The 13,380-nt window shown below is 39.8% G+C and overlaps 1 protein-coding gene across 1 annotated transcript in view; it reads left to right on the forward strand.

The window, feature by feature from the left end:
- CDH20 (cadherin 20) overlaps positions 1–13,380 on the forward strand; it is a 200,198-nt gene that overhangs the window by 170,492 nt on the left and 16,326 nt on the right. Inside the window, exons 7-8 of the mRNA XM_036244455.1 lie at positions 5,618–5,871; positions 12,050–12,186. Of these exons, the coding sequence (XP_036100348.1) occupies positions 5,618–5,871; positions 12,050–12,186 (391 nt within the window). The remainder of the gene's footprint in view (positions 1–5,617; positions 5,872–12,049; positions 12,187–13,380) is intronic.

Consider the following 13,380-nt stretch of genomic DNA (forward strand, 5'->3'; position numbering starts at 1 on the left):
CAAAATGTCAAAACAGGAAGAAATGTACACCTTAGAATCAATGAAATTTGGTAACATAAAAAATACATATTATCACTCAACCAGTCTTTAATACTCCCATTGAAAAACTTGTTTGCGCACTGGCTAATTTGGCTCAGTGGTTAAAGCGTCGGCCCGTGGACCAGAGAGTCCTGGGTTTGGTTCCCACTAAGAGCATGTACCTCAGTTGCAGTTTGTCCCTGGCCCCAGTTGGTGTGTCTCACTCACATCAATGTTTCTCATTCTCTTCCTCCTTCTCTCCCTCCCCCTGTATTTGAAGATAAATTCAAAAATGTCCTCGGGTGAGGATAAAAATAATAATAAAAAGAAAAACTTTCTTGCACTATTCAATCTAACAACATTTTTTGCTACCTTTTGGGTTTTAAGCACTCCCTAGGCACTGGGGAGTAAAAATCTAAATCATACGTGCTGAGAGCAATCAAGACTCAATTGCAACAGAAGGGTGTACAGTCCACACGAGGGGTGCACCTCGAGGGCCCAGCTAGGGTGATCAGGGAGGCTGTGCCACTGGATCCTACAGGACACCTACAAAAATAGGCCACCCCACGAAGCCTAGGAGACATAGCAACTCTACCTAACACATAGAAACAATCACAGGGAAGTAGCCAAAATGAGGAGACAAAGAAACATGTCCTAAATGAAAGAAAAGAACAAAACTCCAGGAAAAGAACTAAACAAAATGGAGATAAACAATCAATGAGATGCAGAGTTCAAATCACTGGTCATAAGGATGCTCAAGGAACTTAGTAAAAAATTCAAGGAAATTAAGAACTTCAAGGAACTTAGTGAGAACATTAACAACATAAAAAGGACCAGTAAGAAACGAAGGATGCACTAACTGAAATAAAGAATAATTTACAGCCCTGGCCGGTTTGGCTCAACGGTTAGAGCGTTGGCCTGTGGTCTGGAGAGACCCGGGTTCGGTTCCTGCTAAGGGCACGTACCTCAGTTGCAGTTTGTCCTTGGCCCTGGTTGGGTTGTGTGGGTGGCAACCACTCAATGTGTCCCTTTCACATCGATGTCTCTCTCTCTCTCTCTCCCTCCCACTCTATCTGAACAAAATATCGAAAAATGTCCTCGGGTGAGGATAAAAAAAAAAGAATAATTTACAGAGAATCAATAGTAGAGTAGGTAAAGCAAAGAAGCAAACCATCAATTTAGAATTTAAGGAAGCAAAAACACCCAACCAGAACAGCAAAAAGAAAAAAGAATCCAAAAAATGATGATAGTGTAAGGAGCCTCTGGGACAACTTCAAGCATGCCCATATTTGCATCATAGGGGTGCCAGAAGGAGAAGAGAGCAAAAAATTGAAAACCTATCTGAAAAAATAATGACAGAAAAACTCCCTAATTTGGTGAAGAAAACAGACATATAAGTCCAGGAAGCACAGAAAGTCCCAAACAAGATGAACCCAAGAGGTCCACACAAAGACACATCATCATCAAAATGCAAAGGTTAAAGACAAAGAGAGAATCTTAAAAGCAGCGAGAGAAAAGCAGTTCATTACCTACAATGGAGCTCCCATAAGGCTGTCAGCTGATTTCTCAAAAGAAACTTTGCAGGCCAGAAAGGAGTGGCAAGAGATATTCAAAGTGATGAAAAGCAGTGACCTACAACCAAGATTACTCTATCTTGCAAAGCTATCATTTAGAATCTATGGACATATCAAGAGATTCCCAGACAAGATAAAGCTAAAGGAGTTCATCACCACCAAACCAGTATTATATGAAATGTTGAAGGGTCTTCCTGAAAGAGAAGAACAAAGATATGAACAATAAAATGGCAATTAATACTTATCTATCAACAATTAAATCTACAAACAATATGAGCAAGCAGAACAGAAACAGATTCATAATACAGAGAACTTTTTGTTGCTTGCCAGATGGGAGAGGGCTGGGGGGGGGGGGGTGAAAAAGATGAAGGAATTAAGAAGTACAAATTGGGTGTTAGACTGATGAACCTCAAAGGAAAGGGGGGAGGAAGGGCAGGATGAGATAAACCAAAGAACTTCTATGATATATTCATAACTAATGGACACAGACAATAGTGTGAGGAAGGCAGGAACAGGGCTGGATTGGAAAGGAGGGAGGTTGATGGGGAAAAAGGGGGGAACATCTGTAATACATTCAACAATAAACATAAGTTTTTAAAAAATCTAAGGCATAGCCTTTGCCCTTGAGGAACCAACACAGAAAGAAATACTTGTAATACAAAATAAGAAGAGCCATAAGGAAATTAGAGGAAGTGCCATGGTAACAGAGGAGGAAATAATTAATTCTGCTTGGGGGACATGCATTACTATTTTGAGCCATAATTTTCATGACTCAATTTTCAAGAATATAATGTCACTTCATTTTTGTGTGTTCCAACTCTAAGATATTTCTTGGATTTGGTACCTGGGTTCTCATACATTACTACTCTTTAATTTACTATTACGAATATAAAAATAAACAATTCTTTGATGTTAAAGAACAAGTACAAAAACTTTGTGAGAGAGAGAGAAAAGTCAAACTCATTTTTTTGTGTGCAATTTAAAGCTTAGGAATTTAGGTCAATGTTTCCTTTCACTTTTAAATAATAAAGTTATTTAAGTGAGGGAGACAATAATCTTTAATAATGTAATGATCATCAGGTAACTTACTTTAAAAGCAATTTTACCAATAATTAAAAACTCACTTTAATTTATTCAACAAATGGTGCTAGAACAATTGTATATCCATATTTTTAAAAAGAAAAAATAACTTCGATTTATACCTCACAAAAATAAACTCAAAATGGGTCATATACCTAAGTGTAAAAATCAAAAACTATAAAATTTCTAGAAGTAAACATAGGAGAAGATCTTTGTGACCCTGATTAGGCAAATATTTCTTAGATGTGATACCAAAATCCCAATTTACAAAAGAAAAAGTGATAAATAAGACTTCATCAAAATTAAGAGTTTCTGCTCTCTAAAGGATGCTGTTAGGAGATTAAAAAGACAAATCAGAGATTGCAAGAAAATATTTGCAAATCACATGTCTGATAAGGGACTTGAATAAGGACTATATAAAGAACTCTTCCAGAAGAGCTATAAAAATGTTCAACATCATTAGGCATTAGTGAAATGCAAATCAAAACCACAAGATACCACTTCACAAAAGATGCTAAAATCAAAAGCACAGATAAAACCAAATAATGACAAGGATGGAGCAAGGTGGGAATGCCTAATGGTACAGCCACTTTGAAAGTTTGGATGTTTCTTATAAAATTAAAAATATACTTAACCATACAATCCTACAATCCCACTTTTAGGTATTTACCCAAATGAAATGAAAACCTATGTACACACACACACACACACACACACACCCGTCTGTAAATGTAAATGTTCACAATGGCTTTATTCAAATCCATCAGAAATTGGAAACAACCCAAATGTACTTCTAGTGGAGAATGGATAAATAATAGTGGTACATCCATACAATGGAATACTACTTGGCAATAAAAAGGAACAAACAACTCATTTACACAACATGGATAAATCTCAAATGCATCATGGTAAATCTAAGAAACCAGACTCAAAAAAGTATATACCAAATGATTCCACTCATGTGACATTCTTGCAATAGGGACAGAGCGTAGATCAGTGGTTGTCAGTGAGGAGGAGTTTACCACAAAGGAGCACAGGGCAGGGGAGGACGTGGGTGACTGAACTGTTCTATATCTTTTTTTATTGTTGACATTATTACAGATGTCCCCCATTTTACCACCCTTTACCTCACTCCACCCAGACCCCCCCACCCCCGGCCCTCACCACATTGTTGTCTGTGAACATGGGCTATGCATGTATGTTCTTTGACTAATCTCTTCACCTTCTTTCATCCCATCTGCCCCTATATCTTGATTATCGTGGTGGAAACATGACTGTATGTATTTTGTCAAAATCTACAAAACTTTACAAGAAAGAAGATGAATTTTAATTTATGTAAATTACACCTTAATTTATAAAACAAATACAAAATTCACATCAAGTTAGAAAAAATGACTTAAAATTAAGAGCTAAAACAACTTTACTTAGCTCAAACCTAACATAAACAACAGTGCCCCCTTTGAGTTACCCATATTTAAAGAAAGAATTTTAAGAGAATATAATGTAATTTACCAGGAAGATAAATACCTAGATTTAGAAAGCAAGTATAATGGAAACAAATGGATAAAGCTATTCCTTCAAATATATCATAATCTGAGTGGCAGACTTCCCTGTTAATGAAAACCTTACTTTTTTTTTTTTTTTTTACCAAGAACTAGGGAGGCAGGTTGCTTGGCTCAAATGGGAATGTGCACTTACGAAAGAAGGCGTGCAATATATGATGCTAAGTAAATGCAGAACAAGTAGTAACCCAACATCAGCAATAAAATAAACCAATAATTTTTTGTTAGAATTTGAAAATAACAAAAACTACTACTGTTTGTTTCTCAAAAGCAAAGCAGTTGCTTAAATGGACACATGCCTCCTTCTAACATGAAATGTGCTCAATTCATCATATTTCGGAGGGGGGGAGCATAAGTGAATATTTAGCTACAAAAATTTAAGTCATCACCAACTTCACATGTGACTTTTAAGCTTTAATAACTGCTTTGCTATCCTCTATAATTATTTTATAGCACTGACTTTCTATGATTTCTTTTATAGATAATATTTCGAAGTGATTGTTGCTTAAACATTTAAACACTGTCAGTAAAAAGAAAAGAAAAGAAAAGAAAGAAACATACATGGATTATTCTTAAGAGAGAGCACTCAAGTTCACATTCTGCCATTCTGAAGGTAGGGCTAGATTGAACAAGGGAGCCACCAAAAGAATTAGATTTTATGACATGGAGTTTTATTTTGTGGTGAGCCCTGCATGAGGTATTTAAAAATCAAGACCAACATTTTACTCTGACACTATGTAACCAAGTTACTTTAGTCCAGTCTTTGAGCTCTGAGTGTGTTTCTTCAACTGCGAAATGAGGCATTGGATTCCATTTTTAAGAGATGTTTTTAAAAGACAGTCTGTGATATAGACTAAATACACAAACACTGATCTGACACAGTGCCCTGAGAACTCTTGTTAAGGGTGCTTATGATAGTTTCTTGGAAAAAAAATCACTATTGCCTTTGTACTCAAGAATATTCTTTTTAAGGAAGAAAACAAAAAAGCCTAGACCTCAATTGTATAGATATTCTGAAAGACAACTTGAACCCTCTTAATTATCATGACACCTTTTCAAATGAATAAACATCTCTAAAGCCAAGGTGGCCATGCTGATTAAACAGTAGACACACCAGCCTTGCCCAGAGCACAAAGGCTTTATACTCCGCAAACTGGCTTCCCTCACTATCTCTGAAGCATCTAGAATCTTCTTACCTTCTTTATCCAAGTTGTTGAAACTGACACTGAGGCCAAAAACTAAGCAACTGATTTTCCCCCTTACGTCCTTATCACCATTGTAATGAACTGGGAAATCCACCCACCAGCCATCAATGTCGGTCATCCTCTGGAACCTTGACATCCATGCTGCAGGCTAATCAATTTTCCTGCCATTACTTTTCAGCCCCTGAGTTTTGAAAGCAAGAAAAGCTACACCTTAAAAGTCGAGGGGGCCAATCCTCACCTAGAGATGCGGTTTCTGAACCTGGGCCCCTTTCAGGACACAACCACAGTGCATATCAGTGTGGAAGATGTGGATGAGCCCCCTGTGTTTGAACCTGGCTTTTACTCTGTGGAGGTACCTGAAGATGTGGCCATTGGAACAACCATACAGCTCATTTCTGCCAAGGACCCAGATGTGACCAACAACTCAATCAGGTTTTTCCCCAGATTTCACCTTTTCCTTATAGCATGGAATCTTCCCTTCTCCTGCATCAAATTTTCTAGCCCTTTTTCCTTCTGCTTCTTCTATCTCTGGAGAATCTCCTATTTCTTTAAATTTTTTCTGTTTAAATAACATGGCCTTTTCATGTTATTTAGAAGTATCATTATGTCTACAACTTATTGTCAACTGGTTCAGCAACACACACACACACACACACACACACACACACACCTCTTAGTTCTCAATCACAGCCCTATTGACATTTTGGGATGGATTATTCTTTGTTGTGGGGCTGTCCTGTGCATTGTACGATATTTAGCAGCATCTCTGGTCTCTAACTATTAAGTGCCAGTAGCACTCCCTGAATTCTAACAACTTAAAATGTCCCCAGATACTGTCAAATGTGCCTGAGCAGAGTGAAGTGCAAAAATTACCCCCAGTTGAACCACTAATTGAGATAAAGCAGAGACAGATACAGAGAAGTCAAAACATTAAAAACTGTTGAATCTTAGTGATGAATATAAAGGTGATCATTGCACATTCTTTTATTTGTAGGAACCTTTGACTTTTTTACTTTTAAAAATGGGAAAAATATCACATATATGATATGTATTTCCATACACTACAGAAAAGACAGACAGAAAATACCCATGCTGTCAGCGGCTTCAATGCCATGTGGACTGGTCAGGAAGGGCTTTCTCCTGCAAACCCACATATCCGTCTCTCCAAACATGGTCTGAACTTAAAAATTCCAGCCAAGAAGCTTCTCCCTCAGGGGGGGGCAGGAGAGCTGCTCTTACGGTTATGGCCAGTTACCATCAACTCTGGGACCAAAGTGCGAACAGCTGGTGACGGGCTGACACCTCCACCTCCCAGAGCACTGCCAAGCCTCTGAAGTGTGCACAACGATCAGGATCCCAAAGCTGTTTGAGGCCATCTGTCACGTTAAATGTTGGAAGTCACACAAATGGACCTGAGGCTTTAGTGCGGATAACAATCTTAAACACACCTCAATGTATCGAATGCCTTTTCTGTCAGCTACTTCCCTCATCCGGTGCTACTTTGCATGTAACGGAAATCTGCTTTCGCAGTTTAACTAAGATGGTTCTCCCCTGAGAACAACTACACGGAGGAATCTGCTTCCTCTAACCAATTAGTAAACCGTTTACATTTTCAGACATTAAAATGGCTAAAACAATTGTGCTTGAATTCTGGTATTAGATTTCTAGACGTGAACTAATCTTTATATTATGAGTTATAACAACTGTATAGGAGTGATACTTCTACCTTAAGCTTTTTAAATGTATAAGAGGATGGGGAGAAGATAGTAAAATCATATCATCCCCAAAACAATCACAAAATAAATGAAACTGATTCTAAATTTTTATTTTCAGAAGCCAAATACATATACATACACACACACACACACATATATATATATCTCTTCTGGTCAGTTCATTAATCTAGTCATATCAAAGAAGATACCATGGGGAAAACTTTAAGGAAAATGTTGTGGGAGAAAAATGTTTGAAATAACACAAGCTTGAAAAGCTCAGATCTCATTTCTAAAAGGGCCACTCACTGGACACTTCCACATGTTCTTTCCAGACTCACTCTGGACTCCTACGTGGTAGGCACTGGAGTATGGTTTTGTTAGGAGTCACATTATTAAATGACACACAAGAGAGGCTGAATGCAGTCAGGAAATCCACACACGCACACACCCCAGAGAGAATGGGAGTTTTCAGCTCTCAAGCTGTTATCCGAAGACCTTTCAGGAAGGAGAGAGAACAGCAGGCCTAGGTGTACTGCGGGAGCTAAACGAGGCCTATGGAACGAAGGAACCCGCCTGGCGACAAAGTGCTGCTTCACAGCAGGGGCCGTGAAAGCCACCAGCCGCCAGCACGACCCGGCTGGCATCATGGAAGTCCACAACGAAATGCCTGTCTATGCCAATAGACCCCAATCAGAAGAAAGCCAAGAGTGAACAGGCTCCGGGCACAGAGCCGGGTCCAGTGGACTTATTCTGGGGCAGGACTCAAGGCCCTGAGAGAGAAACTGGCACAAACAAGGCACTAGCCACAAGCCTGGAGCCAAGAGACAAGGCTTCCGGCCCAGGGGCAGAGCAGATTCCACTTATCAGAACTGACGGCGAAGAAGGAGCAGAATTCATGTCACTAGACATAGGGCCCCTGACTCTCTGTATTGTCCTCCAGGAACAAAGCATGGTCCCTGGACCCTGGCAGAAAATTGAGGGTCCTGAACTCTCGGAGGAAAATGCACCTCAGAGTCAAGTTTCTGGCTATCATTTAATTATCCCATTTGGGAATTACTTTCCTGTGTTATCTTTCCCCAAATTGTTCACTTATCCTTATTTTTCCTATAAAAGTTATTTTCTTCTGCATTTTTATTACAAATAAATGAGATTTATAGTTCTAAAAAGAAAATACATATTAAATTACCCAAAAACCAACATATTATCTAAAGTTTAAAGATTGTGAACAAATAGCCATTTAACTTTTTTAAAGACTATTAGGACTTTTACAATCTCTAAGAAATTTATGGTGCATTCAGGCATATAAACTAGTCACTATTTACAAGTTAATCCCCAAACTAGTTATATGTACACAAAAAACACAGTATTTGGATCTCTTAACATTTTAGTAAATGCTCAAGGAATTTCTGGCAAGTGGAAAACTGAACCATTTGGCAACTGAAATCGGCTTCTGCTGTGTGGCAACAGCCTGCCCTCCCGTGCCATCCTGGAGAGTGTGTGTGGATTAGCCAGCCCGCCCGGAATGCCCTGACTCCAGCCTGCTTCCAAACTCACAGGATGTCCTGAGCCAAGCACAAACGCAGGGAGCCCAAAGAGCGCCAGCTACTGGCCGCTCAAGGGAGTTGTGTGTGTGCTTGTGGTGCCTATTCTGCCCGCAGTAGGTGAGAATATTATGGTTAGAGAAAGAAAAACCACATACATAATTCACCCGTGTGTCCCAATTTCCTCATTTTCCATCTGGACCTACACCTTTCATTTGCTCCCCCTCCTGAAATCCGGCCCGGTGTCCCATTCAGAGTCACAGGTGCCATCCCACCTAGACTCAGGCCGGTTGGAGAGTTGGAAAGGGACGGCGTTTCTTCCTCTCAGAGTGTCACGGCAGTACTGCCATGGTTCTTTCACATGGTTACCGCCGTCACCATCCCCCACACCATCTGTGACTTTTGCTATGGCGTCGCAAGTCTGAGTGCAGAAAGCGGGTCATCACAGGCCCTCTCCCTCGGCAGCCTGCCTGCAGCCCGGGGAGCGGCTCTGTGTGCCGAGTGCTGGCTTCACTCACATGGGGAGCTGGAAGGAAAGTCTGTCATGAGCCAGCCAGTATTTTTTTTCTAAGACAAAGTCAACTTTTAAAATAGCCAGTAGACTTTCAAACTAAATCATTAATTACACCTAGAAAAAAAAATGCTATAAACTTTGTAGGCATGTGTTCGTTCCTTATTAAAAAGTCAACTATTTCTGCCCTGGCCAGTTTGGTTCAGCAGTTAGAGCGTCGGCCCACAAACCAGAGAGTCCCGGGTTCGGTTCCCACTAAGAGCACGTACCTCGGTTGTGGTTCATCCCCGGCCCCAGTTGAGGTCGTGTGGGTGGCAACCAGTTGACTGTCTCTATCACTTCAATGTTTCTCTCTTGCTCTCTTCCTCCCTCTCTCCCTTCTGCTCTATCTGAGGATAAATGCAAAAGTGTTCTCGGGTGAGGATTACAAAAAAAAAAAAAAAGTTAACTGTTTCCTATCATGGCTTATCTATCTTCAAGAAGAGATCAAGTTTGTCTCCTTAAAGTAAACAATCTCATTCGCTCCATGTGCAGTAAGGCAGCGTGGCCTGGGAGTTAGGAGCAGGAACCTGAAAGCCAATTGCCTACTCTTGATTCGCAGCTGTAAGACCCTGGACAAATGACCTAACCTCTCCATGCCTCAGTCTTCTCACCTGTGAAATGGAGATGATAAGAGTACATATCTTACAGGGTTATTGTGAGGGTTAAATGAGTAATATAAGTAAGGTGTACAGACTGAATGCCCGACTACAGTGACATTCATTAAATAGAGGCACAAGCAGAAAGAGACACTAATTTGCTTCCTTAAATTTCCCAATTCTTGGAGAGTTACAACTGAAATGACTACAACTTCTCTAGCCCTTAGTGGTCACCTTTCCCTTTAATTTGTAATTCTCTGGCCCTGGCCAGTTTGGCTCAGCAGCAGAGCATTGGCCCATGGACCAATGAGTCGCAGGTTCGATTCCAGCCAAGGGCATGTACCTCAGTTGCGGTCCCTGTACAGCCCTGGTCAGGGTCGTGCAGGAAACAATCAGTCGATGTGTCCCTCTCACGTGGATGTTTCTCTCTCTCCCTTTCTCTCCCTCCCTATCGGAAGATAAATAGAAAATTATCCTCAGGTGAGGATTAAAAAATAATAATAATTTGTAATTCTCTGAACAACCATCCCGAATCTCTGCAGGAAAAAATACATATTTGAACTAAAAGATTTTTACCAAACAATACATACACATGCATATACTAGATGTATGTGTTTACATAAAATTGAGACAAAAATTTCACCATCAACATTTACCCTCACTGTATGTGAGAGTCGGGCATACATACATGCGGTTTCATTTCATTTTCTTTCAACATCAGTCATAACCCACCATAGTGATTTAACTAACCTGTAGTCTGAAAAGCAATACACTAAAGAAAGTGCTTACTCCTATCAAGTTGCAGTTTCCCAGCTTCCCTACTGCTGGCAACTTTAAATAGAATTTTGAACCCAATACATTAGAGAGAGAGAGAGAGAGAGAGAGAGAGACTTTTCAAATCTTACTTGTGCACATTAACTGTGTAACTATTTGAAAGTGACTTAACTTCACTAAGTCTTAGTTTCCTCTGATAATTGAGATAATACCTACCTCCTAAAGATGTTGTAAGAATTTAAAAAGTAGCTATAAAATGCCTGTTATTCAATAATGGCAGCTATTATAACTACTGGCCATTCCCAAGGACCACATGAGGTTCTCAACGATGGCTCTCAATCACGGCTACGTATCACAATCTCTTATGGAGGGTTTTAAACATAACAGATGCCTAGAAGTCCCTCCACACTTACTGAATGAATCTCCCAAGATGGGAACCAAGTAAGATGACGCAGGTGAGATAACAAACACAAAGGGTTGGACTGCCAAATCATTTTCAACAGGAATTACAGTTCTTTCCCAGTATCAAGGTAAATGATGACTCAAAGGATACAGACAACAGCAAAACACAAGCCAAGCACTCTTTCCTTGGAAAGGTCTGAAACCATCAGGCACAGTGCTCGTAAATATCCTTCTTTCCCTGCGTAAGGATGCATGTTGGTCCACACTGAACATGAAAGGCGTAAGCAATGGATGCTGCTCTTCAGTGTACTGTCTGAACAGGAGGAGCCCTTTTGGTTATGAAACATCTGTGTGTTTTTTAATACCGCATTAATTACATAGCTCACATGACATTTTCCAACAAGCTGTGCCCCATACATGCATAAATTCCAGGCTTATTTACAATAAGCAACCAAGACAGACCTGGTCCTTCCCGTTAAAAACATTTCATAGATAAAGACTCTTCCCTGAGTAAATACATTATTGTGTTTGTCCACAGGTCAGTCATCAGCACGTTTACAAAGGACTTTCTTCTCAACAGCTGATATTAATTATGGAGTAGACTCACTAAACTATACATTTCCCAGTTCGAATTCAGCATTTCAGAACTTATTTGAATGAAATTCATTTTGAACAAAGATATATAGGGGTTGTTATTCAGAGTGTCCCAAAAAAACCTTGGGCAGTTTTAAGCTTTAAATAGCTAAAATTGATCTTTAAATGGCTTAGAACTGCCCTAAGGTTTAGCACCATGTTCTTCACTTTATGAATCAGGAAATTAAAGCGGTAACAGTTTGTTATTGGTTTCTACGGGTTTGGGGGAGGGAGGGGTGGACATAATAAAACAGAAAATTCAGTATTCTAAGTGTCCATAACTCAGGACTAGTGGAGCCACGTGTCACATGGTACTCACTCAGTTCTCTCATGTGACATGCTGCAGTATGTTTATCCAAATGAAATGATGTGTTGAATCTGTGGTGATTTTTGCAGATATTCCATTGACAGAAGCAGTGACCCTGGAAGATTCTTCTATATTGACATTACAACAGGTGCCCTAATGACCGCAAGACCCCTTGACCGGGAAGAGTTTTCTTGGCATAATATCACTATCCTTGCTATGGAAATGAGTAAGTAACACAACAAACTGGTCTCTATGTAGTGACAAATATAAGCACTGTAGAAAGCAGAAGTTTCTAGAGCTTGTTGGAATAAGACTTGTACCCTTTACAGAAAAAAACAAAAATCATAGTTCATGCAAACAAGTAAATGTACTTAGTTCAAATATTCATTAAGCATCTGCTGTATAGCTAGTCCTGTGCTAGAGATAAAAGTATGCAAAAGCAGTTAAAAAAACCGCATCCTTAAACCAAGGAGCTAGACTTCATATGAGGAAAAGGGACAGTCCCTGATAAATCTAAGAAGCTTTCAATCTCTGACAAGATCGGGAATACGCAAACAGTAGAAAATACTATTGGATGAAAGGAAGCATTTATAACAGACTCTTACTACATATATACATGCATATAAGAATTTCAGACATGTTAAAATAAAATGAAGATTTATTAACATAAACTTAAAAATGGAATGGAGCCCAGCCTGTGTGGCTCAGTGGATTGAGCGTCATCCCATGGACTGAGAGGTCCCGGTTTGATTCCCAGTCAGGGCACATGCCCGGGTTGTGAGCTCTATCCCTGGTAGGGGATGTGCAGGAGGCAGCCAATCAATGTTTCTCTCTCCTATCGATGGTTCTCTCTCTCTCTCTCTCCCTTCCTCTCTCTCTAAAAAATCAATAACTTTTTTTTTTTTTTTTTTATCCTCACCGGAGGACATTTTTCCATTTTTTTGTTCAGGTAGAGTGGGAGGGAGAGAGAGGAACAGAGAGAGAGATAGAGAGAAACATCGACGTGAAAGGAACACATCAAGTGGCTGCCACCCGCACGACCAACCAGGGCCAGGGACAAACTGCAACCGAGGTACGTGCCCTTAGCGGGAACCGAACCCGAGTCTCTCAGGACCGCAGACCGACGCTCTAACCGCTGAGCCAAACCGGCCAGGGCTCAATTAAAATATTTTTTTAAAATATGGAATGGAAAAGTAACAAAATTAATATAGCATGTTTATCATAAACTTAACAAAATTAGATTATTTACTACTACATTCACTTTTTTTCATAGCACCTAGTGATGGTAAAGGTTTGGAGAAACAGCAGACCCTAATGCACTGGCAGATGTACAGTCATTCAGGAGGGCAGTTTGGCAATTAATCTTTCATATTAAGATTCTCCATGTTGTACTCTTTTTCTCAAGAATTCTACTTCTAAT

This window comes from Molossus molossus, unplaced genomic scaffold (assembly GCF_014108415.1).
Source record: "Molossus molossus isolate mMolMol1 unplaced genomic scaffold, mMolMol1.p scaffold_m16_p_6, whole genome shotgun sequence".
In the NCBI taxonomy this organism is placed as follows: domain Eukaryota; kingdom Metazoa; phylum Chordata; class Mammalia; order Chiroptera; family Molossidae; genus Molossus; species Molossus molossus.